The sequence below is a fragment of the Rhinatrema bivittatum genome, chromosome 11 (genome assembly GCF_901001135.1).
Source record: "Rhinatrema bivittatum chromosome 11, aRhiBiv1.1, whole genome shotgun sequence".
Classification (NCBI taxonomy): Eukaryota; Metazoa; Chordata; class Amphibia; order Gymnophiona; family Rhinatrematidae; genus Rhinatrema; species Rhinatrema bivittatum.
Genome location: NC_042625.1, coordinates 83,406,540 through 83,430,906, shown reverse-complemented (window position 1 = coordinate 83,430,906; position 24,367 = coordinate 83,406,540). Strand labels below are relative to the sequence as shown.

Sequence of the window (24,367 nt, the reverse complement as noted above, 5' to 3'; positions counted from 1 at the left end):
CCTGGACCGGGAGGGGGGGGGGGGGGTGGGGCAAGCTTCGCCTGGGGTGCCTATTACCCTGCACACACACACACCTTGCAAAAGTTGCTCAACTAATGTCCATTTACCACACACCCCTGCGGCACACTCCCTGCACAGGTCACATACCTGCTGCGCATACCCAGGTGATATCTGTGCTGAGGGAACAGCTTGGACATTTAAGCTTTTCTTCATGAAATCCTAAGCCAGACTCCTACCGCACCCCTGCAGCAGTGACCAGAGTCTAAGCGCCAACTGTATTTTCACCACAAGGTTGGGAGAGTGTTTATCTCCTTCCACCATGACAGCGCTGACACTACAGCCCAGGAGAAGCAAAGGTTGTCAATGGTCAAAGCCTCAGTCCGAACCAACACCCCACCCCCATCCTGAGCCAGATTTGTGATTTGAAAGTAAAGCTGCAGGGAGAGGATTTTTTCCCTCTCCTGGCATTCACTTAGCACTGAACGTGGCAAAAGCCCTCACATCTCACACTGCAGCCCCCTCTTCCCACCCGCCCACCCCCACGTATACGTCCTGCCATCTCCACCACTGAGGCTTTGCTGGGTGACCTCTCATTTCCTTCTGCTTTCCACACTTTTGAACTCTATCCTTCAAATCGTCCCCCTGATAAACCATCCCTGCACCTCACAAAGGGAACCTACAGGAGTCTGTGTCTAATAAGGCAGCTGCATGGACTTAGAAGAGGCAGGAGACACAAACCTACCTTATTTTTTCTTCAACCATTTACCTTTTTTTTTTTTTTTTTTTAATCTGGATTCTGACTAGTCTTGCCATGCACCAACCCTAAATCGGTACTTTGGCACTTCTGCCTAACCCTCCCCCGCCCATCCCCAATATCCCTCTTCCCCAACCCCACTACTTCTAGCATACAGGACTGTTGGCAACAACAGTGCACAGACAACTTTTAAGCTGTACTAAAATATAAAATCATAAGGTAATATAAACTGAACAAAGTCCTTTCCAGACTGGATTGCTTCAGCAGGCTGGCCCGTCCCATGACTACAGTAGCACAGGGTGCAATTCGCACATGGACCAGCAGGTGGAGGTGTTGCACTTCTCTAGCAAAAAGGGTTCTCTCGTTTTCTTCTGCGCGATCTCTCCAGCCAGGGCCCGAAAACTGCGAGGACAGTCCCTTCGCTGGACAAAAAAAAACGAAAGAAGCGGGAAAGGAAAAAATAAAAAGAAGCAGGGGTGCTTCTGGGCCATCCTCCGGCTGCCTCCATCTCCGCAAGGAGCCTGCGCCCGCTGTCGGTTATTTGGCTAAGAGTTCAGGGGTGTTCACCACTTCCAGCTGGGGCCTCGTGTCACCAAGCGGCTTCATCCGCAGAGCCGAGGTTCGGAGCCCAGGGGGCTTATCCAGACCTAAATGGGCGAGACAAAAAGGCAATAATTCAAATTGTTGCCTCTGTTTTATAGAAACCTGGGGTGGCCAACTCCGGTCCTCGAGAGCCACAAACTGGCAAGGTTTTCAGGATATCCACAATGCATAAGCATGAGATAGATTTGCAGGACCGGAGTTGGCCACAATTATATTGTTATAAGCAGGCTATAAGAATTTTAAATAAAATAACATCAATCAATCATTGTTCTGTCCTGAAAAGTGCAGGGCCTGAGGTTTTGGGCAGAGTGAGAGGAGCTGTTCTCTTCCTGAACAGAAATGCAGGTGTAACTTGCACGTTTCCTGCTTTTTATAGCATGCATGCATGTATGTGACGTGCAGGACTTTGTGCAGGGCAAGAGAAGAGCAAAGAGAGGTGGGGGGGGAGGGAGGGGGCAGAAATGGAGGTTCAGGGCTGATGAAATAAAGCCCATGGTTTCTCATATCCTAAATATTCTCCACATGAGCAGCTGGACCCTGGTAACAAACATGGGCCTAGCCTAACAAGCTCCTTGCATGATTTTTAAGTCCCTTTGTATTCCCCTCCCCATGCACCTGTATAAAAGAGAAGGCCGGAGCCTGGAACCAGATAACAGATCTGGGACTGCGGGCCGCATGTTCCCGGATTCCGGGAGGCGTCCCCAGATGAAGCTACGTGACTGAAATGAGTAGAAATACCAATCCCAGCAGGCTTGAAGGCAGGAGGCGGGAAAAAGAAACAGGATTGGCTGAAAGTGTCCTTGATGGTGGAGCATTAAGTTAGAGAGAAAAAAAAAACTGGTTTGGTTAAAAGAACACCAAAGGTCCACCAAGTCCATCCCTTCCTCTCACTCTATGGCAGCTGTGTGCTCTCATTTGAATATACTAGAACAAGCGTGGGCAAACATTTTGTCCTGAGGGCCACACTGGGGGCCAATGGTTGTTCAGTGGGCAGAGGGTTCCCCTACGGAGCTTGATAGGGGGCCGGTGGCATCTTCCCACCTTGGTACTAGGCCACACATGAGGTATGCGGTCCCCCTGCTTAACCTCCAATGGTAGGATCTCATTCTGGTTTTTTTTTGCAGTTTGTCCCTGCCCCCCACAACCTCCACTCCTGCTACCCCAGTGCAAGGACCTTGCTTATAACCTCCACCCATGCAAACCCTTCCACCGCTGGACTTCACTCCCTGTTCCATTCACACTCACAGTTTTCAGTTTGCCTTCAGAGGTCAGACTGGAGTAGACTCCAAAGCTCAGCTGATAATGCACACTAAATCCCTCATGAGCTACTCCTGCAATAACTAATCCAGGAGTAAAACCATTGCCCTGAGTGGGCCTAGCTTTAGGAAGACGTGGAATATCAAATGGTTAAATACACGCGTGAGGATTACTGTGGAATGCGCTCTCAGAATCTGGAGTAATTATGCATTAGAGGCCCCGGGGACCACAATAGAACTGGCACAAAAACAATGAGCTCCTGGACCTCATCAGTATTGAGACAGGCACTTATGGTATTGTATTACCCTCCTGAATTTTTAAAATACAAACACTGAAGTCGTATTAAACAGAAAATTTTAGACTCTTCCTCTCAAAGGAAGCAAGCATTGTTAATAAAATACCCCTCTTCATTCCGTACCCTCCCACACCAGCCCTGGGCAAACTTGTTCCGGTCCACTGCAGCGAGATGGGTCCTGGCTTGCGGTAGCAAGAGCGGGTCACGCGTGCCTGGAAGTGCAAAGGGCTTCAGTCTGCTCAAGTATCACAAGATGGCATCTCTTGTGCCATCGTAACTATCACTCGGAGGAACTTATAATTTATGCTAAAAGCACTTTTCATAAGGTTTCCCCACCTGTGCCCTTCCCTCAGCTCCAGTGCAACATTGTAACACACGATTACCTCCGACTGCAATGGAGCATTCCATTACACCGTTATTCCCACTCCTGGCTGCAGTGGAGAATTCCATTACACGATTATCCGGGCTGCAGTGAAACACTGTTGCATATACTTACATTCCCTCCTCCGGCTGGCAGTGGAACATTCCCTTATGTCTCCCTCCCTCCCCCCACCCCAATAGTCTCAAAAAACTTACATCTAAGCCTGGTGAGACGTTAGTTGGGATTAATATCACCTTGATTCATTTCTTTGTTTTGCTTTAACATATTTACATTTTTGGTGGCCAATCCTGGAAATCACCTCTACACCCGCATGGTATACGATGTCCTCTCTTGCTGAATGGTCAAATGAAAGGATTATGCAGAGGAGCAGACGGCCCCAACCAGCAGGAGGCAACACTCTTGGAGAAGGGCGAACATTAGATGCATGCTTCAATAAATTGGTTAGTCCATAAGGTGGCACCTGACTCCTGTCATTTTTATTTCTCATTGGTGGATGCCTACAACTTTGTTAAAAGAAAATAATAACAACAACTGGGGAAACAGACTACTCCACTTTAGTGCAATGCAAGAGTCCGCTGGCACTCCCATGCATGACAGCACAACCGCGTGTGTAAAATACGAGAAGGTAGTGACCTGCTGGCAGCGCTCTACAACAGCAAAGCTCTGCGTGAGAGCTGCCGGCAGGGAATCTGCCGGGTGCCTGACACCGCAGACACCTGGTCTGAGCCACGGGCAAGCAGCCCACCCTTGGCGACCTGTACACACTCACCCTAGACCCCCCCCCCCCCCCTCACCCCAAATTTAAAAGAGACCAGGCAGGGGAAAGAAAACAAGATTACTCTCATCTCCATAATTTCCTAGAACTACTTCAGTTTGAAACAGCTCACACTCTGGGCTTTAATTCAATTAGATTTAATTGGTAGCTACATAAGCAGGATTCATTTCACAAGCTATTAAGGTGCCACTGCAAGGCTCTCCCCGGCTTCAGTGCGCCTTAATGCTCCGCTGGGACTGGGTTTTCCCCACCTTGCGCACCTGAGAGCCAATTACGTGCCCCCGAGAGCTTGAGCGCGGGACGAGCTGGCAACAAGCGGGGTCTCTACCGGGGAGGCATCACGCCAAAGACGGAAGAAAATTGTCCACGAGAAGAGAAACCAGAGAGTATGGGAAGCGGTAGGTTACGTACGGGGCTATTTCTGACACACGGCTTTGCTAGGAGCGCGTGAAGCCAATAATCTCAGACCTCCTTTCGAAGGAAGGAAGCCAAGGCGCTAGTGCACTGACACCAGATGCTAATGAAAGGAGCTTAGCTCTCCCACCGTCTCAACCGCCAGAAAGCGAGGAGCAGCAGCTCCCTTTTCCACCAGGGCTTAATGCAGCGCGTGGCCCGCTCCATGGTTTCCTGCCAGTTTTCCGAGGCAGGGACCACCGGGGATGGACCATATTGCCCCACCTGTACCCGCTGCGCCATACCTATGCTTTCCTGTGAAGGCTGAGCAATGGCGACCAGGTTTAGGAGCACCTGAAACATGTGACCCCCATAATGGCTTTACTTACCTCTTTTGTTTTTAAACTGTACTTGACCTGCCCAGTGAAAAAGACAGGACGGGCTTGTGTTGCTTGGCGTACGTGCCTCCCTACCCATCCATAATAGTCTGACTGCATGCCAGAATAGTAGCCAGGATTTATGTCACATTTTTCCATAAATTAAGTGCAGTTTGTGTGTTTACATGATTTATCAAACACCTCATTAGCACACAAGCCTGATACACTTTCCATTCACAATACTTCAGATTAAACTACAATTCAGATGATGGATGAGCAGAAAAGGTTCTGAGAGAGAGAGGCAGGTAGGCACGCACAACGCATACATTATTGGAATTAAGGGGAGAAAAAGCTGACCAAGCCAGAAGCCTCTGGCAACCAAAGCAGCAACGAGCCTGCAACCACAGAGATGCAGTGACCCAGGTTGTGAGCAACCTGTCCCTTTCAAGACCTTCAAACTCAGAGAGATACAGTGACCCGGGGGTCTAACCAGCCTGTCCCGCCCCCAGGACTACAACTACAGACATAGTGACCCAGGTTCTGACCAGCCTGTCCCTGCCAGGCCTGCAACCAATTCCCCCAGCTAGCTGGGTCTGAGGATGCTATGAAGGCCTAGGGGGAAAGTCAGTCAAGGATCTTGCATGGCCATCCTAATAGCTAGAAATCCTAGTGGAAATGCAGGAGAGCCAGGTCTGTCTGTCAGGCTACACAGGGAAACTTAGGGGGTCAGATGTTTGGGAAACGGCCACGCTAGTATTTATAGCTATTGAGAACATTATAAAGCTTTCTGATTAGACTCGGGAAGGGAGTGGTGGTGGGTGTGAACTAAGTGGGGAATTGGCAGGCTCATCTGCCCAAGAGGCTGGTGTACAAATGAGAGATGACAAAAACTGCCCTCTGTAAGGGGCGATACCTTACAAACAGCTATGCTCTGTGGCTGGCAGCTGGAGTATATTCTTTCACGGCAAACAGGAATAACCGGGCAGACAGGACGGGCTGGCTGATCTTTTATCTGCTACCATCTACTGTGTTATCGTGGCTCGATGGTGACATCTACTGACCGGACTCAGGATGCACACGTACAAGGCTGTGCAGAGTCTGCGTCCCCCATGCCAAGGAACGTTACTGCAAGGGCTGGGCTAGGTAGGGTGAAGGTTATAAAATAAGGGGGGATGGGGGGGGGGTGAAGAAACTCCGGCTAGCCGTGAATGAAGGTTTATGGCACTGCCGCAGCCCGACCGATTGAGCTGGAAGCCCAAAAGAGCAGCAGAAAAATTGCAGGGCCCCCCAAAAAACTCCAAAGATTAAAAAAACCCAACAACAATAAGAGTGAACCTAAAACATTCAGTATGAAAGAAATGGAAGATATGAGTAAAGAAACTGAGAAGTAAATGTTTTAACGATAGTAAGAAATCACCTCGTAAACATCCTGGCTAGATAATGAAAAGGGTATTTTGTAACTCAGGCTACTGAGAAATTCCAGGGTATAATACCGAAGACATGAAGGTTATTACTGTCTCCAACCCCAAGGAAAGGAAAGGAAATGTGAGCCCTGGGACAAGATAAGGAAAGGAGAAAACAGGGATCACACCGAGGGGATTAAACCGCTACCATCAGAGGTCGCCGTCTCCACTGAAGGGAAAGGAACAGACGCAGCCAAGTTCAAGGGGACGCAGCTATCCGGGCAGGTAGGGTCCAGCCAACGTTTCTCGAGGGGTGGGTGAAGGCAGCAGGAAGGGTCACGCTGGAGAGCGAAAGGCTGAGGGTGTGAGCGGCGGAGAGGATGGGCTGCAGGGGAGAATGAGGAGAATGGGTGGGAATGGGGGTCACAGGAACAGGTTAAGTCCAATTCGAAGGAGCGTAGATGGGCAGTTTCCTTCTCTGTATTTTTAAGTCATAATCCACAACTGATCATGATTCGTCTACCTTTCCCTAAGGCCAAGGCAGGACAAGGCAAATTTATGGTAACTCTGGTCTCTGTTTCTTCTGGTGGAATTTCCTGGCCCTCCTGCAGCGTCTTCCCCCCCTCTGAACAGCGATAAATTGGATGTACAAGGCACAGGGGTCTGTGGAAGCTCCGTAAACACAGAGCCCTTTAGGAGGATCTTCAAACCTGGGCCAGGTATCTAATCTTCCATGATCCTGTTGCGTGGGGCAGCAAAGTTGACTAGTAAGGAGAAATATGATAGCCACCGGTGGCTCCTTTAGAGCTGGGGGTCGTGGGGTCCAGAGCAAGGGTTTCAGTCATCAGACCCCCTGTGAAAGATCAGCAGCAGCGTGGTTTTTAACCTCTAAAGTCAGTTATTCTGGGTTAAGCTGTTAAGATTTCGGTTTTCTTTTCGCCTCCTCCAATCTGTCTGGGAATTGCAAAGGTAGAATAAAAAATAATTACTGGTCTGCGGCTTTGCCGGCACCTTCAGGTGAGGCAGAGATGGAAACAATTAAAGCTTTGGAATGGGTCCTGGATTTGGCTGAACATAAAACTGTGGGGTTGGTTTTTTTTTTGTTTTTAAAGGACATTCATTCATGTTCCTTTCCTGGAAACATCTGAACTGAAATCCAGTGGCCCAGGTATCCCCAAGAGAAGCCCTGTTACTGCACGATAATCCTATTTCTCCAGCAGCTCCTGCTATTCTAGAAGTCGTGCTGTTTCCTGAGAAGTTTTGTCCATTAACACCCTGACTGAAGTGAAGACAGACTACTGCCTTGGCCAGACCACTGCATTTTATAAATGTTTGTGGATGTCTTTATTAGCTGGAGACCTAATGCAGATGTTTAATGACAAACTGGCAGAAAGTAGTCTCTCCAGATTGCAGCACAAATCCATCCTGGTTCTAATTTATACACAAGGGAAGGGAAGAGACACTGCAGCCTGGTGTCCGGTCTCTTCCCTTAGATAGATCTGTAGATTTAAGAACATGAATACTTTAGAAACGATTCAAGCTTTGACTTTGCCTGGTTTCCAGCAATGTTACATGCATGGAGCCGGGGGGCACAGCAGACCACGTCTGTCGCTGGGATAATGCCAGTAAGTAGGCCTGGCACATGTCTGATGGAAGGCGAGAGAAATGCCCTTGCCCCTCTCCCCAGTCTGTGTGTCAGAGATGTCACAAAGGGGCATCACGGGTTTTCTGGCCAGCATTAGGCTGACGCAGGGTGGCAAGGAGGAGAGAAAAGCTCCAGAAGGAGCCGCCCAAGAGAAGGCTGCAGAGTCAGAAGTCCATAGGAAAAGAAAATATGAACTATCCCTTCTAAAATCATCATACAGCCTATATGCGGTTACCCTTGGTGCTTCTTATGTCTTTCCTAAAATAGCAGCACCATAGAAAACAGATTTATATTTTTGTTGAAAAAGCAGTATTTGAGCTTTGCTAACATGCACAGCCTGCATTAAACCGGTTTCAGGAGCTTCTGTTTAGGTCTTGACTCTACATCTCCACTATCTGTTTTATTATCTGTAGATTATTTCCTTCTGCTGAGGAGATGGACTTAACTCTCTGACTTGTTACTGTACTTTGCTTTTATAAGTGACCAGTAACTAGGCTCCTTACTTTTTGAGTGATGAGTGGTTGTAGGTCGTAAACCTTTAAAACACTGACCCCAGAGTAGTATAGAAACAAAGAGACATAAAAATGTGATGGCAGAAAGAGATTCGATCGACCTATCTAGTCTGCCCAACTAATTTAGCTTTACAATTCCCATCCCTTCCTCAGAGATCCCCTAGCCCATGTTTTCCTGAATTCAGATACTGGTTTTGTCTCCCCCACCCCCCAAAAGGAGGCTTTTCCCATGCATCCACCTCCCTCTCTGTAAAGAAACACTTCCTAAGATTACTCCTGAGCCTGTCCCCTTTCATTCTCATTCCATGACCCCCTCAATTCTAGAACCTCCTGTCCATTGAAAGAGGCTCCCCTCAGGTGCATGGAAACCTTGGAGATATTTGAATGTCTCCTCTCCCTTGCCTTTCCTCTAGGGTGTACATATTTAGATCTTTACGTCTGTCCTCTTATGCTTTAGAACAATGATCACTGATCATTTTATTAGGCACCCACTGAACTGACTCCAACCAGTTTATATCCTTTTGAAGGTGAAGTTCCCAGAACTGCACACAGTATCCCAAGTGAGGTTTCACAGGGACCCATACGGGGCAGTATCACCTCCCTTGTTCTGCTGACCATTCCTCTCTCCCTAAGCAGCCAAGCACCTTTCTGGCTTTTGCTTCACTTTATCTACCTGTTTACCCACCTTAAGATCCTGCTCTTCTTTTGTGCTTAGATGAATTTCACCCCCAATATTGTATCTCTTCCTTGGGCTTTTTCCTAAATGTATAACTCTGCATTATTTAGTATTAAACATTAGCTGCATTACCCTAGATCATTCCTCAAGCTTCGCTAGATTCCTCCTATTTTCCGCACCTTCCTGGCTGTCTACCCTGTTTCAAATTTTAGTATCATCAACAAAAATACAAACTTTTCCTGCAATGTCACGCACGAAAATGTTGAAAAGACCCACTCAAGCACCGATCCCTGAGGCACATCACTAGTAATGCCCCCTTCTCCTTGGAGTAAACTCCATTTACCACTATCGTCTGTCACCTCACACTCAACCAGTTTCTAACCCAGTCAGTTACTCTAGGGCCCATACCAAGGGTACTCAGTTTATTTATAAGTCGCCTATGTGGAACCGTGTCAAGGGCCTTACTGAAATCCAAGTACACCATGTCTAGCACTCTCCTTTGATCCAACTCTCAGGTCACCCAATCAAAGAAACTGCTCAAATTAGTCTGACAAGATCTCCCTCTGGTAAAAGCAATCCCCAAAATTGCACCATCCTCTGTCTGAGCAGCCATTCCATTAATTTGCTCACCACAGAGGTCAGATTAACTGATCTGCAGTTCCCAGCCTCCTTTTTACTTCCACCTTTATGACCAAGAACCACACCCACCTGTCTGCAGGCTTCCGGAACTACTCCTGATTCTAAAGGGGCACTGGAAAGGTCAGCTAGGTCAGCTACTTCTCTCCCCTTAGTACCCGCAGGTGTATCCCATCTCTTTTAAGTTTAGTTAGCTTCTCACACACACACTTTTCTGAAAATTGATTTGAGGATCACTTCGCTTCCAATCTTGTTTGTTTTATGTGGTCCTGCTCCAGGCCCTCCCACACTGAACGCGGCATGGGCATTCTGTTCCTTAATGTTTGTGGGGTATTTCGGGGTCCTGAAGAAACGGAAGCGTTCTTCGCTTCCTGGGCTCTTGCAGACCTCTTACTGTGGGAATTCCCACCCCCCAACCCCAAAAAAAAAAAAGAATTGCCAGCAGTCAGGCTAGGAAAACGGATGCTCGTAAAATTGGGCGTGCGTTTTCCTACCCCGCGCACAGCCACGTCTCCTGGGCACCCCCATGCTGAGGATGCACTAGGGACACACAGTTTCCCCTAGCGCCTCCTTTTTAACGCAGAGGCTCATTTGCCTATTGCATCGCGTGCCCAGGCGAGGAGGATGAGTGCGCGTTAGGAAAGCGGACGCTCAATCGTGCGCGCCCGTTTTTTCGCACGCCGATATTGCATCAGCCTTTGTGATTGTGAGCCCTTTGGGGACAGGGAAACGCCTACAATACCCGAATGTGATCCACTTTGAAGGGCCTGAAAAAGCAGCAAATAAATAAGGGACTTGCATGGTCCCAAAAACACAAATCCTGCCACATCTTTTTTTTTTTGTTGGGCCAATTAAAGTTATTGCAGTCTACAGAGACTCCATGGCACATAAATATCCTCTACAGCTGGATCATCCTGCTCCAAAGAAAAACCTTCTGAAAAGCAGAAAAAAATCATCTCTTTTATTTCTCAATGGCTTGACTTTTCAGGAAGATATCTGTCCGTCAAAATTCCTGTCAATGTGCAAAAAAAAAAACCAAAAAACCAGCCATGTTCAGGCCCAGCTCAGGGGACCATTTAGCTCCATCCTAAGGAGATTCAACTCCGCCAGCATGTGGGTTTTGGGGTTTTTTTTATATAACTTCTGAATTCTGAGGAACAGAGGCCATAGGCTGAGGAAGCCTTGCACCTACCTCGTTCAGCCTTGTTTTGATTGCGGATTGCTATCAATACTACTCATAAATCGATCATCACACTCTGTCCTTATCCGATAATCCTCCACTAACACTGAGCGTGCGCACACACACCCGCACACACCCACGCGCACACACCCACACACGTGCACACACCCACACCCACACCCACGTGCACACACCCACGCGCACACACCCACACACCCACGTGCACACCCCCACGCGCACACCCCCACACACGTGCACACACCCACGTGCACACACCCACACACGTGCACACACCCACACCCACGTGCACACACCCACGCGCACACACCCACGCGCACACAGCCCCTTTAGGAAGAGGATTCTATAATCCGACCAACCCTCACAGTAAAACAGTCCAGCTTCAAATCTAATTAGCTTTTTCTTTCATTATGAACAAAGAGGACAATTTTCAAAGCCTTTTATGCGAGTTAAAAGTGTTTGAGTTATGTTCATCAGTCGTCTGGAAATTGTCCCTCCTCAACATGGCCGTTCCACAATGCATGCACTTTAGCCTTCACCGAGGCGTCCCGGGAGTGTGTTTAGGTTGGGGGGGGGGGCGGGGGGAGGAATCGCACACACGCAGGTGTGGTTTTCAAATCTTTGCACATACTTTTCCAGCAAAAAAGCTACCCGCAGAAAAAATATCAGGAGCAAGCGACCGCACGTATGTGGTACCCATGGTGAGTTTCACAGCTGCTTCCTCTCTGAGAACTGGTGCAAATCCACCAGCAAAATGTGTGTACAGACTTTGCACCGATACAGTTTGGAAAACTCTTCCCTTAAAGCACTGTGATTTCCAAAGGATGTTTCTGGAAAACAAACAAAGGTAAGTCTGGTTTTTGCTTCCATGAAACACATTTGTTTCTGGAAGTTTATAGGTAAAAGAAAACCCCAATAAAAATACAGATGCTGTGGCTCCCTATGTGCCCTGAGAGAGCACTGTGCACTGAAAGCCTTGTGTTACAAGCTCACCTTCTGCATACAGAGCAGGTGTTGCTGGCTCACTGATGAGCTGTACGAGCACAGAGATGCCCTTGATCAGACTCTGGTTTGATGCAGAGTGACAGCCTGCAGGGGTGGTGAGAGCAGGGAGTCACTCTGCTGAACGGATAACTTGCCTCTTTGCTCAGACCAGATAACACGCCATTGATTGGAAGAATCAGTTCCTACCTGTGCATCCAGCTCATTAATAATCCCCTCTAGAGACAGCAGGGCTGCCTTAGTCAACACAAGCAACCCTGACTCTATCAGAAAGCACTTGACCAAGATTTCGCTCAACAAAAATGCTTCTTTGTCCTGCCAATGGTGCGAATATGGTTATGTGATGCAGTATAGGAAACCCTCATATGAGTCTCAAGTCAGGAGAGGGGGACATGAAGGCAGACCTGGTCTACTAGGTTTTGGAGAGGCATAGCCTCCTCTAGCTTTGTCTTATACTAGCACCTATGCTCACCGCTGCTGTCCTGCCCACCAGCTGACCAGTCCAATGAGAGAAGCTGGTAGAGCCTAAGTCATCCTTCATCTCAGGTAACCACCCAGCTCACTCTACCCAAAAGCCAGCCCTGCTGCCAGGTGCTGGGCCATGACCATTGGGGGATCCCATCTTGCCCAGCAGCCCAGCTAAACAGCAGGCCTTGTGGCTACTAGGGGAATGAAGAAGCTGGCTAAAAAGAGACCCACTATTCATGTTAGGAAGAGGCCCCATGGTCACCAGAGAATCCCATCCCAGCCAACGGCCCAACTGAAGGAAGCCTATGGCCATCTGGGGATCCCATCCCATTTGGAGGCACAACTGCAAGAGGACTCATGGCTGCTAAAGAGGAAGCGCGCACGCTTCTGTGTGTGTGTGTGTGTGTGTGTATGGGTGCGCGTGTGCATTTACCTAGGAAGGAGCCAGCCTGTGTGTGTGTGTGTGTGTGTGCCTGAGGGAAGCCAGTCTGTGTGAGTGTGTGTGTAGTATGTAAGCATGTCTGCCTGAGAAAGGGAGCCAGCGTATGTGTGCATGTGTGCACGTGTTTGAGAGAGAGAGTGTGCTAGGGTGTTTGTGTGTGTGTGTGTGCTTGAGAGAGAGGGATCCAGCGCGTGCGTGTGTTTATGGAAGTATGTTTGCCTGAGAGAAAGGGAGCATGTATTCAGTTTGCTCAAGACTTTTTGAGGATCAAGCCCACACCCAACATGTGTTACCATAGGCCTAATATTACCTTGTATTAAATTTAACTTTGTGATTTTATGTACGGTATGTTATATTGTAAGCCATTTTGATTACATATAGTAATAAAAAAAGGCATATACAATATTTTAAATAAATAAATAATACCATATAGGTTCCAAGTATCTTTTTGGCTTTTTTTTGCAAGGTTTTCTGGTCGACCTCATAGCAGTGCATGAAAATACAATATGCATGCTGTTGTGATATTTTTAGCTCAAAAGACTGTACTTTTGAGTGTCCTTTTTCACATAAAATCTTTTATTACAAACACATAATTTTAAATTACATAGAGCTGGCCATGGTGTACGGAGGGCTGGACACAAAGCTCTACGGTTCACTTAGGGTGGCTTAATACCCTTGCACTGGCCCTGATTGGAAAAAGAATACTAATTAAAAGCTAATTAAAAAAAAACCAAACAGAATGAGGAGGAGGCAGCCCAAAAGCTAGCACCGGTCCTCTTTCACCTTATTCCTCTCCAGCCCTCTCCCCTGCTCCCTCTGCCTCAATCAACAATCTGATTCCTGGCAGGTTTCTGTGTCGCGCCTTCCTCTGGAAGGGGCTGGACCAACTCTTTCTTCCTCTCTCCAACCCATTTCAGGTTTTGTCTATCAGCACTAGACTCATCTGGATTTTCTCAAAGCACAGGATCACACATTTTTTTCCTCCTGCTCCTTCAAGGCTTCTAGGTCGGTTGAAACCAGGGCCGGGATCTGGCACCAGTAGCTTCTGCTATGAGTTTTATCCCGTGTCACACACCCCCCCCCCCCAGTTAACTTTAGTCCGGTCATTAAGGTGACAGTCTTGGGCCAGGGGCCACACACTAGGGGCTCCTTTCAGAACCCTGCAACCACGAGCCCTAAATCTGACCACTAGGTGTCGCCATTGCAATGATAACTGGGGGCTATGAACACTATCTACGAGTTTTATCCCATGTCACCCCTCCCCCCCCCCCCAAAGTTAACTTTAGTCCGGTCATTAAGGTGACAGTCTTGGGCCAGGGGCCACACACTAGGGGCTCCTTTCAGAACCCTGCAACCACGAGCCCTAAATCTGACCACTAGGTGTCGCCATTGCAATGATAACCGGGATACTCTCTCCCCGGGTGCTATGAACACTATCTCCGCAAGATGCCCAGGTCCAGCCAGCCCAGGTAGCAAAAGACAAGCTGGGAGTGAAATGCCAGCTTTTCGATGGAGTGCACGACACCACCACTAAGGCAGCAGGCTAGCCCAGTACGGTATATTTTACTGTATCTTTATTTCTCTTAAAAATAAAGGGGGCAACTTAAAATGTGGTGCTGGCCGGCTTGTACCTACGGATTTTACATCTGCTTTATAAGAGCTACTAAGTTGGCCTTGCAAAGCAGGCTGGGGACTTCAAAATGAAATCCCCACAACGTTGTCTGCTGGCTTCGTCCTTTCCCTGCCCCTTTGCGGCAGGCATTCAAAAAACAGTGGGGATGCAGGAAGACCACTTTAAAGCTATGAATTCAACCCGGACAGCCGCAGAGCTACCCCGATAAAATAATGTGCCAACTGTCCTCAAAGAGCATCTCCTCCCTGTCCTCACTGCACGCTCCCCCCACTGGGCAGGTGAACGGACTTCACCAGTGAGGTGCCAACGCAGGATCGGAGGTGGTTGGATTTGGTTGCAGGCTGCTAGAATGGAGTCCGAGCTGCAAATTTCATGGGTTTTGGCTTTCGTGCCAGACCCTCGTCATTAGTTTCCAGTAAAACGAACCCATCCACTGTGTGCACATCCACAAAACCACTCGACCTTATGTTCTGGTCCATCCTGCATGTCCAGACTTCTGGATCAGAGCTTAACTACTTTTAACTTGATAACACTAATTGTCATAATTCTTTATTTTTTTCCATAATAAAATTTTAAATGAGAGGTTGGTGATTGTTTTTTAATTCAGCGTTTCTGCCTGCTCCCTTGATCTGCCGGGTCTTGTTTATATAGTAAGTAAGGTAATTATCGGAGATTCCCATTTACACTGGGGATAGGATAATTCTCCATCCACAAAACTGCGTCGGGAACTCTCCATTTTACCTACAGTGTTAATTTAAGATAATTAATTGCTTTTGAGATTAGTTTTAGCAAACTGAAATTGCACTATTAAAAGCACTGGCTCGCTTCCGCCTGCGGAAAGGACGCTGTGATTGAGCTGCACTTGGGACAAAGTTCCCCGCAGGGCGAACGCTGAAAACGGAAACACGGGGAAGGCGTGCGGCGAGGGCATTCACGTCATCTTTTGCGACACTGCTCGCGCTGCGCCCGTGGTGGGGGAAAAAAACCCACCAGGCTCGCGTCTTAGGTTGAGAAAGGGCACGGACCGCAGGGCTTTCTCTCTCCCCCGTATGCCCCTCAGATTTACGGGCGTGCTGGTGACAGGGGCGCCTTCTCCAAACCAGACAGCAGAAGATTTCTTACTGTTCAATAAAGGATTCTGTTCTTTGCTGTGGCTTCTGCACCCAGAAGGAATGTAAATCAACAGGGCCCTCTCCGACTAAAATGGCAAGGAACAAGTCATCAGGGGGCCGAGGCTGAGAACAGGAGACGCGTTTGTGAAAGGTGGGAGCAGGGCTCTATGAGTATAGCTGAATCTGTCTGCACAAAAGTGACAGAGTGATGCGACAGGTCGCAGAGGAAAGCCCTCTATAATTATTTTTGGATCCTACTGCAAACAAAGAGTCAGAATATGATAAGCACATTTTCTTTGCAAGCCGTCTGTCTAAGCACTTTGTGGCGGGATTGAGAGATAGACAAATGGAAATTTGGTCCTGGGGGGGTCCACAGACAGGTCTGTTTCCTCGGGATACCTTCAATGGATGTGCAGGTCAGTTGTCAGATTTATGTTACCCTGTCAGCTAGTCCCGATGAGGATCTGGATGCCAGTAGATTTTTGCCCTGGAGACATGGACCCAAGGGCTCCAAAAGGAAAGACTTTAGCAGGCATAAATCTATTTCCTAAGTGGACTTTTGCCTCGGCTTGGAGGAATTGTCAATCTGACGAGGCAACGGCCGGTGCAATTCAGGGCGGTAGTGAAGAGCATCGGCAGAACCATGGCAGGGCCCTGCCAAAGAGGGGACACATCCGCAAAAGAGTTGCGGGGTTACCATGTTGGAAAAGCAAAGAGGGGACAGAATTCTCGCCCGATGGGTCAGACTGGAGTAAAGGCAGGCGCTGACTCTCTCTCTAACTCCTGTCTGCTTTCTTACCTCGCACAGGATACACACATCTCATGAGATGACAAGGTTCACTCCCATTCCATCTCTGGAAAACTAATTAGCCATTTATGACGACAGGAATTAACAAGGCCTGAGGAAGGTTAAACTCTTAGAAATAAGAATGGTTCATGTAAACAGTCCTACAACAATTGGACTATTTAAGAAAAGTTTCTCTCTTAGGCAGGGAGCAAGGATACTGGCTGAGGCAGATCTGTGGCAGGGCCTTTGTGTAATCTTGGAAGCTCCTGCACAACATTATCTCTGGATAATTCTTATGCTGAGTCAATAAACGGTATGCTAGCCAGGAAAACTGTTGTCTGGGCCACTGGTGGGTCTTGAACGGGGAGCTGATCAGCTGGGAGGCTGGTGCTTTGGCCTCTGAGCTACTGGAGAGCAATGATGAATGTAAACTGATACAAATGAGGAGGCTTTACACTGAGCCTGCTGGCAGAAGCAGTAGTCCCGCCCCTGAGGAACCAGACTTGTCCTGAGCATTAGAAAAAGCGATTGCTGGGAACAAGGAATTTGTTCCCAGGAACTTGAGGGTGGTTGAGCCTGAACACAGAAAAGTCAGTGATCCCTCAAGTTGTAATTGGAGTTGACCTGCTTGGGAATAGCTTTTTCTATATGTGTATTACTTAAGAGTAGAACTAAAGATACCTTGAACAGCAATTAGATTTGTGAGTGGTTATAACCTACGCTCAAGGAGAGCTGACATCTAAGCTGAATCCTTGTGGTGAACCAGAACCTGTACACTTAGTATTATGCCTGTGTTTAAATAAAGTCAAGCTTGAAACCCAAAAGGGATTGCATTCTAATATCTTTGTTCACAATGGACCCAAAAGTGGGAGTATGCACAGTATAAACAGGGAGAGAATTGTTTCATGTGATGTCCTGCTAGATTGAAGGTAAAAGGCTTGAGATTAGATGACAGAGTATATCCACTTCTGCATTACCTGGAGTTGGGGGAGGGAGGTAGCAGGATGACCAAGGAGGGATTCTGGATATTATAGTGCAAAATACTACTGTAGCTGATTTTTTTTAAACCTGTTTTTCCCAGGCAACACATGGCTTACCCAGCCTGTACAGATATGAGTAACAAACTTGTTTTCCAGCTGCAAGCCACCCACCACCCCATCTCTTCCTCCTACATGCATGGAACTGTTTATCTGCTATGAGTTTTGTACATCATGTTTCATTTACATATGCAGCGATCCAGCAGGCCAGGTAGGGGGGAACTCCCACAAGATTGAACAGTAAAGATTTCATATTATGTTTGCTCACAGGCTGTCAGGCATGAGATTGGGTGCACCCACATAATTTTTAGGGTACAGAAGTGGGTACAGGGGGTATGCCCAAAAGGAGTTAGCTTTTTTTTTGGGGGGGGGGGGGGTAGCAAGAATGTACCCTAGAAGATTTGTGAAGTGGAGATGTGTGTCCCGCAGAAGTCTGTGGGGAGCAGGTAGATCCCAAAAGGACATGAGTGGGTCCAGAGTCTCTCCAAGAGAACCTGGAGGGAAGATGCACTGCATGAAAGAAGTTTTTGAGGAAACAGCATGTCCCAGAAAACATTCTATAACCATGTCCAAAAGATTTCTAGGGGTCAGAGCTGTTTGCAAAAGAACTTGAGGAAAGGGGGGGGGGTGTGCCCGAGGGTATTGTGAGGGAGGAAGTTAACATCCAAAAATAACCTGAGGCAGGGAGCGGTAAATGGGCGGCAAGAGTGCGTGGGCAAAATCCTTTAGGCGAGAGGAAAGATCTTCGGGCACCAAGAAAAGGTCTAAAAGAAAGGGGCAAAAACAATAACAGAATCAAAGAAGGCACGGGGTAAGCAGAGAGGACCCCGGTCTTGGTTTTACTCCTGCCTGCATGCACGGACTTGTAACTCTGATTGTTCCATTTATTCCACTAAGCAAATCAGAACTCCAAATCCATGCATGCACTGGGGCAAAACCTGGACTGGATCAGCCTGTAAACCCTGGCAACAAGACTCTACGACAGGAAGCACTGGGTATGTGGCCTTCAAAGCAGAGGGAGGCTACACTGGGCCACCATCTTATTTATATCTGGAATAAACCTTAATTAAAAAACTGGAGAAAAGTGCACAATACAGTACTTAGCCCGACTCTAATTTCCTTCCCTGTGGTTTTCTGACAATAATACATTGCTAGACCGGCAAACATCTCATTTATTTAGTGCTTCCCCTGAGCCCTGTTAATTCATTTAAGCATTAGTGACTTCCAGTGAGGAAGTGTAATCATGATGAGCACATGTTATCACACTATCCCTAAGTCAGAGAAAAATCCAAGGCTCCTAATCACCTAACAGCGTCTCCGGCAAGACTCCCAGAGAGGACAATCTTAAAATGACTTCTGTGGATAAAAATCATTTTGGCAGTCGCCTGTCTGAATGTTGCCCTCTCTCAATGCAGTTAAGAGCCTGCAGGCAGGGATTAAGCAGGCTGCGGGGAGGCGCTCTCGGGGGTGTGCGCAGGAAGGGAAGGGGAAAGGTGCACGAGGCAATGGGCATTTCCAAGTCTTCGCCTGCACTTTTATACCCTCGGAAAGAAAAAGGCAAGGGCAAATGGTCGGGGCTACTCTGTACCCGGGGCAAATACCAGAGCCAGATTCGGTGCCTGCCTTCCCCTTTGAGAACTGGTGCAAAGCCCGTGGCCAAAAGGTACCCGTGGATTTTGTCTCCAAGTAGACTTGAGGACAGTTCGAAAACCACCTTCGGGATGACCAGTTAGATACTAATAATGAAGTCATCCTGTTTGTGAAAACACTCTGTTACAGCATTTCCTGTTGCCCCCACATATATGTGGCTGTGGTGTCTTTAGAAAATGTTAAGCAGGCAAATTTCAAAGGCAGGTATGTGGATAAAAACCTCCCACTATTTTACATGGCTGGAATGCCAGTTTTCGGAAACTATGCCCCCATACCCCTCCCCAAAGCACCTAAAAATACACACTCTGTTCCATAATGCACACATTTTCAGTCACATTTAAGGGAAGCATTCCCGAAGCGGCAGAGGGAGTGGGGAGAAGGGAAGTGGTAGAGATTCAGGAGGAGAATTTGGGGCAGAATAGGAAAATAACCCCTCCCCCCTCTTGCAGTGTCATAGAAATTTTACCTACATATAAAGCAGGTGCAGAGTCCCCCCCCCCCCCCCCCGAGGGAAAGCATTGCTGAGGCCAGTGAAGAAAGGAGGAGATCTCGCTTGAAACAAGCAAAAAATTCCACCCAGCACGAGGCGCAGTGCCATCTATTCTCACGCATACGCACAGTCACGACGACGAAGGCTTCCCACGTGCCACACACCCCTGCATTCTGTAACTGACCATCTGGCATGCTGTAGAAATTCATTCAGTCTGAGAAAAGCTACCAAAATTAGGCATGCAGGGTGGTAAGCAGCTTGCTGATGTGCTCCGTAAACAGGTGTGTGTAGGAGATCTTACACAACTTTTTTCACTAATGTGTGCAGTACTAATAATTTGGTGCCCCTTCACACTGATATCTAGCTCCTGGCTTGCCCGCTCCTTAATCTAGGCATTGGTACTTTGATTCGGGCTCATTGTCGTCTGCAGCTGAAGGTCCTCTCAAGGGGAACGCAGTGATCCATGCCTTCTAAACATGGCTTTTCACATGCATGATAGCACACATGCTAGCTCTCCCTCTCTACTCACGTGTACAAAGGCTGCAACTGTAGGTGAGACGTCTTCTGTGGGGCTTGGTAGCCATATGAATCAAAACCTCCAATGAAGTCAACTGGGAGAGAGAGAGCAAGAAATATCATCAGAAGCCTGAATGGAATGAAGCCGCACAGAGACCCAGAGTTTGCTGCTTTGCGCTGCCTAGCAGGAGACCTGGGCAAGAGATGGGTTAAATAATTATAAAATTGCTGTTAATGCAGGACACGAGTGAGGAGTAGGGGGTGTGCCGCAAACATTTATTTTTTTCATTTAATTTCATTTCATTCACCTGTCACTCCTGCCTGGCCGGTCCTGTTTTTCAGAATGGTGCTAGCCCACCCGAGGCAGGCACCATTGTGAATTTTTACTGTACATGAAAATGGCACCGGCTAACCAAGAAGCTATTTTCTTGGTTACACCAAAAATTCACAATGGTACTTGCCTCAGGTCAGCTGACACCATCTTAAAAATACAGGACCAGCGGGGCAGGAGTGACTGTGAATTGCTCTTGCCCCTGAGGACCCACAGATGGAGGGTAAAGGGGTGGTGGGAGGAAGATGGGAGCTGGCCAGAAGCATAGGACCTTTTTTTTTGGCAGAAGCCTGGGGCTCCAACTTACTTATTTTGAAAATGAAACATATGAGAAGGGACAAAATTTCATTCATTTTTTGTCTTTCATTTCATTTTCAAAATAAACTGAAATGAATGCACATCTCTAATAGGGCGTCGAGCACACCTGCTCAGATACTAGCCATCTGGCATAAAGGTCTTGCAAGACCTCCGTTGTTTGCCCTTCTCTCCTCAGGATAAGCGTGGCATGAGCAATATTTCAGCAGATAGCTGTAAAGCCAGGGGTTTAACTTGCCAGCCAGGTACAACCCAATTATGAAGCATTTTCTTCCATCTTGTGCATATAGGGGAAATACAAACTTTACAAAAATTGGACCTGGGCTTAATGCAGGGCAAGCCACTTTTAATCTAAACTGCACTGGGGTTGAGGAAAATGCATTTTGGATAATCCAAGCCCCATCTTTCCTCTCCCCTTCCTGCATCTCCGGTTACCTTACCCACCCTTTTGTATAAATCCTGGTACATGCCATTCAGGTGCCTCCAGGGAGATCACTACACATGGGTAACGTCACAAGTGTGACTTTTCATCCATCACTATCCACGGCCATATTATAAAGAGAACCCATACCCCATGTTACATTAGCATCCTGGAAATCGGAAAGCGCTTCCAGCCATTTCTCTGGACCTCCTCTAGCTTAATATTCTGCATCCTGTCAAGCATTTCCAAGGCTAATAGGATATTCCAGTAAAAGATGCATTTCAATTTCAATTACAGCAACATTAATAGTAGCAACTGTATTGAATGCCTGAGTTTATTTGAATGTCACGTGCTGTCTGGAATGCAAACCAAGCACAGACAGACAGACCAGGGCACAAATAAATCGAGGTACAGATGCCACTTGAAGGAAGCCTAGCCACATGGGCTGTGCACCTCTACAGGACACCTCCTGGTGAAATATTCCTGGATTTATTCCGATTCATAACCACCGGGTAGGTGTGTGGAAGGAGTTTACAGAAATCTTTAAACGCTATCTACCCAAAAACTAAATACACATCAGAACAAATAACGGGGAATCGTGGTGGTTTTATTCTAGCTGAATTAGGTTAAAATCGTATGGCGATACTGCTGGTTTTAAGGGGAGGTACTTCTTATGGAGTGTCCCTGAAAATAGCAGTTCACAGCTTTCTTGGACAAATGTCCGGAGAAAGTGATAGTCCAAGTAAAACAGCCTGTCTAAACCAGGAGATGACATTTAAATGTGAGACTGGCAGTAAGAACGTCAGGCAGCCTAAACTCAATTTACTGCAGGGCGGAAGGACGCTGCCGCTGACCAGGGTGCTGAAATCCAGCCACGGCCCCCGACACCAACTCGCCGGCTACAAAGGCAGGCACGGCGCTCAGCGTCTCGGAAAACTAATTCCAGCAGATTGTTAGAAATGTTAATTATAATGAACCACGCTTCGCTCATTAGTTTAATCTCACAATGCCATATATTAGCTAAGCAGTGAAGCAGGACCAATAAACTCTATGGTACACAACATTTGCATCAATGTAAACTCAATAAAGCTATAGCAATGTTTGCATAGTAATACCACATTAATGAACATTGTTAAATTGGTGCCACTGATATACGGTATCTCCTCTTAGATATTTGAAACCCCCTCTCCCTCTCCACACACAAATGCCTGCAGTTAACTGGATCTTCAGGAAGTCAGTTTGCCTAATGTAAGGAATTTATTATGGTAAAAAAAAAGAGTATTATCGTCACCAAAGACATGAGATGACTAAAGCAATTAAATATTCTCTCGGCCTAGCGTTATGAAAGTTACACATTTATATCATTAGAGGAAATGCTTGTATTAACTAAGCTTCTGTTATAACCCAGGTCTGGGATGCAGCTCCTCAATCACATTTACCCCCTTATAAGCTCCAACAGCACTGGTGCAGCCCATGCTATGAGCAACATAGCCTATGTAACCCTTTACCCCTGGTCATCCCACAGGACTGCCACGGTATGGACTCTGTGACTTACAACTGTCTTCTTCCTCCAGAAAGACTTTGCTGACATAGCAGGCATAGACAAATCCAAACAGCTTTAAAAAGAGAGAGAGAGAGAAGAAAATAATAACATCATTTGAAAATTATGGACAGAGAATGCAAACAAAACAAAAAAAGTTGCATATAATCCCAAGTCTGGGCATAAAAGTGACAAAGCAACATGTGAATTCATTTTTGTTCTCTGATCCCAAGCCTCCTGGAATCCTACAGTAAATTATTTGCTACCAAACACCTATTTTTAATTTTTGGACAAGGCCATTTCCTCCTGCTCCTTTGGGCTTCCAGCTCAATCAGAACAAGGTCTGGGATTTGGTGTCACGAGACTTCATTTGCAACTCTCCAGGGATTCCCCCCTCCCCCATTATTTATAGCATAAGAAGAACTGCTTGTTATAACCAGGTCTAGGATGCAGCCCTGCCTCCTTCCACCGATGATCCATGACTGTGGCTCTAGTGCTCCCCGGACAAAATGCAGCCTCACACTCACACTTCCCTGGCCCAACTCACCTAAGTCCAGTCACTGCAGCAATAATCCACAATTAGGGGGAAAGCATCAGGACTCCTTCTGGAACCCTGAAATCACAGGCCCTAAATCCGACCACTAGGTGTCACCAATGCACAATGACTAAGATTACCTGCCCCCATGGGGCTCGGGATGTTCTCATGTACTTTCCCTATGGACACTGCCATGGGTACACAGTTTCTGCACCTGCTATTTAGGTGGGTAAAAAATCCTCTATGGAAAATAGTGCACCCAGGTTAAAAAATACACAGAGGGGTCACAGTTATGTTGGGTAATGCCATGATCATGGAGTGATCTTGCGCTTTTCCTACACTTACAGCAAGGAATATCTGGAGGGCACTGCTGACCACTTCAATGTACTGGTAATCCAGCAAGCAACCAGTCACTGTGATCACATGATGGTCCTCCAGAGCCAGGTTAGAGTTCATTACTGGGGTCACCAAGCAGCCGGGCCCGTTCTCCATCCACCATGAACGGTGCAGCGAGGTGTTAAAGGTCATAACGAAGTCACGTTCCTGTGAAGGAAGTAAAAAAAATGAGAAAATCACAGTTAGAGGTTAGACAGGACGCCAACCTCTGGTTTAATGTGTAGAAATAGCTGTCAGACAGTTTTGAGACCCACAGCTTTACCTCCAGGAAACGGTGCTCCCCAAGGGATGGGCAGTTGTCCTAGATTGGGCAGGACATTGCCACAATTTCTTTTTTTTTTTTTTTTTTAAATATGACCAATTTCTATGCATCATCTTGCAAACATTATTTGTCCAGGTGGGTTCACATCAGTGTAGCCTTGTAACATCTTCCTCATTCCTGCCACATTTCAAAAATTGTTCCATTATGGGCCAGAATGAGCTTCTCTGAGGACATAAAGTACCCATGGGACTGCAAGCTCATTCTTGAAGGGAAACTTTTCATGGAATTTCTCTTTGAAAATCTTGTCACACAAAACATGGGTACAAAGTTACATATGGGGATTTAAAAATGTAATCTCCATGCACGCTCTGCCTCCCCTGATCTGTCTCCACCCACTGTTTTGTGCTGGTAAAAATATAAACATAAATCAAATAAATAAATAGATTCACATTGTTCACAGTGCAAATACTTTTACCTGCACAAAGTGGACCTAGTTTAAGACACAACACCCACACTCCCTAAAT

At 47.2% G+C, this 24,367-nt stretch overlaps 1 protein-coding gene across 1 annotated transcript in view; it reads right to left on the bottom strand.

The window, feature by feature from the left end:
- Positions 1-873: 873 nt before the first annotated feature.
- NKAIN1 (sodium/potassium transporting ATPase interacting 1) overlaps positions 874-24,367 on the bottom strand; it is a 192,390-nt gene continuing 168,896 nt past the window's right edge. The window contains exons 4-7 of the mRNA XM_029620108.1: positions 23,531-23,728; positions 22,666-22,726; positions 20,057-20,138; positions 874-1,401 (exon numbers count right to left, since the gene is read on the bottom strand). Coding sequence (XP_029475968.1) covers positions 1,392-1,401; positions 20,057-20,138; positions 22,666-22,726; positions 23,531-23,728 — 351 coding nt within the window. The 3' untranslated portion in view covers positions 874-1,391. The remainder of the gene's footprint in view (positions 1,402-20,056; positions 20,139-22,665; positions 22,727-23,530; positions 23,729-24,367) is intronic.